At 38.8% G+C, this 928-nt stretch overlaps 1 protein-coding gene across 1 annotated transcript in view; it reads right to left on the reverse strand.

Moving 5' to 3' along the window:
* Positions 1-7: 7 nt before the first annotated feature.
* Positions 8-928, reverse strand: part of LOC107579334 (uncharacterized) — a 4540-nt gene continuing 3619 nt past the window's right edge. The window contains exon 2 of the mRNA XM_016265175.1: positions 8-927. Coding sequence (XP_016120661.1) covers positions 167-927 — 761 coding nt within the window. The 3' untranslated portion in view covers positions 8-166. The remainder of the gene's footprint in view (position 928) is intronic.

Below are 928 nucleotides of genomic sequence, written 5' to 3' on the forward strand. Positions count from 1 at the left end.
AAATTAATGTAAAAGTCTTCTTATAAACATGTCTTTGCCTTTATGAAATTTTGTGAGATAAATAGCCCCACATAATCCAATGTTGTACAACAATTGTATGTGTACAAAACATTTAGATTCACATTTCTAAGTTCTCCAACAAATGTTGATGAGTAAATCATATTTACTACAGTCCTCTTTCACCTTTCTGAGAGCTTTTCAGTGGTTCTTCCTCACCTTGATAAAACAGCCAATACACTGTAAGAATATATAGGGCAAAACATGCAATGAAGTCATAATAATATGCTATGACCAAAAACACTATCAACAAAAATGTGTATCTAGTCACCCTTGACATATTGTCATAGGACAGAAACTCTTTCCACCACAAGACATTACGTCCAATGACACGTTCATTCCCATCAACTAGGGGCAGTGTAGCTCTCTCCAGCTTCATGTTGTACTCAATATTTGTTAAATCCTCTAGGGAACTACTCGGCTGGTCCTCGTCCATAGACTCAGAGATTGAAGGCATAGCTAATGGCCTTCCTCTGCTCAAGGAGGGTCTTTTGCCATAGCTTCCACTCATTGCGCCTTCTCTGAATACTGACTGTTGTGAATTCCTCAGACTGTTCAGGTACAGCTCCATCTCATCATCTATCTGCGATTCTGTTGAGGTATTGTCTTCAACGTTTTCAAGATCTCTGTTCACTGAGTCTTTTGCCAGGCGTTCCATGTTTTCCAGCATACTGTTTACATCATCAATAGTTTCCCATTCCCGTTTCACACTTTCACAGCACACATTCTCTTCTTTATCAATAAAGTCAATGAGGTTCCAATCATTCTCCATAGCTTGCATACTTCCACTGAGTTCAATATCAGTCTTTTGAGATGATTCTTGCCAAGATGTAGCAGTTTCCTCACAGATCTCTAATCCATGGTTGATGTG

The sequence above is a fragment of the Sinocyclocheilus grahami genome, unplaced genomic scaffold (genome assembly GCF_001515645.1).
Source record: "Sinocyclocheilus grahami isolate Dianchi unplaced genomic scaffold, SAMN03320097.WGS_v1.1 scaffold16712.1, whole genome shotgun sequence".
NCBI classification, from domain to species: Eukaryota; Metazoa; Chordata; class Actinopteri; order Cypriniformes; family Cyprinidae; genus Sinocyclocheilus; species Sinocyclocheilus grahami.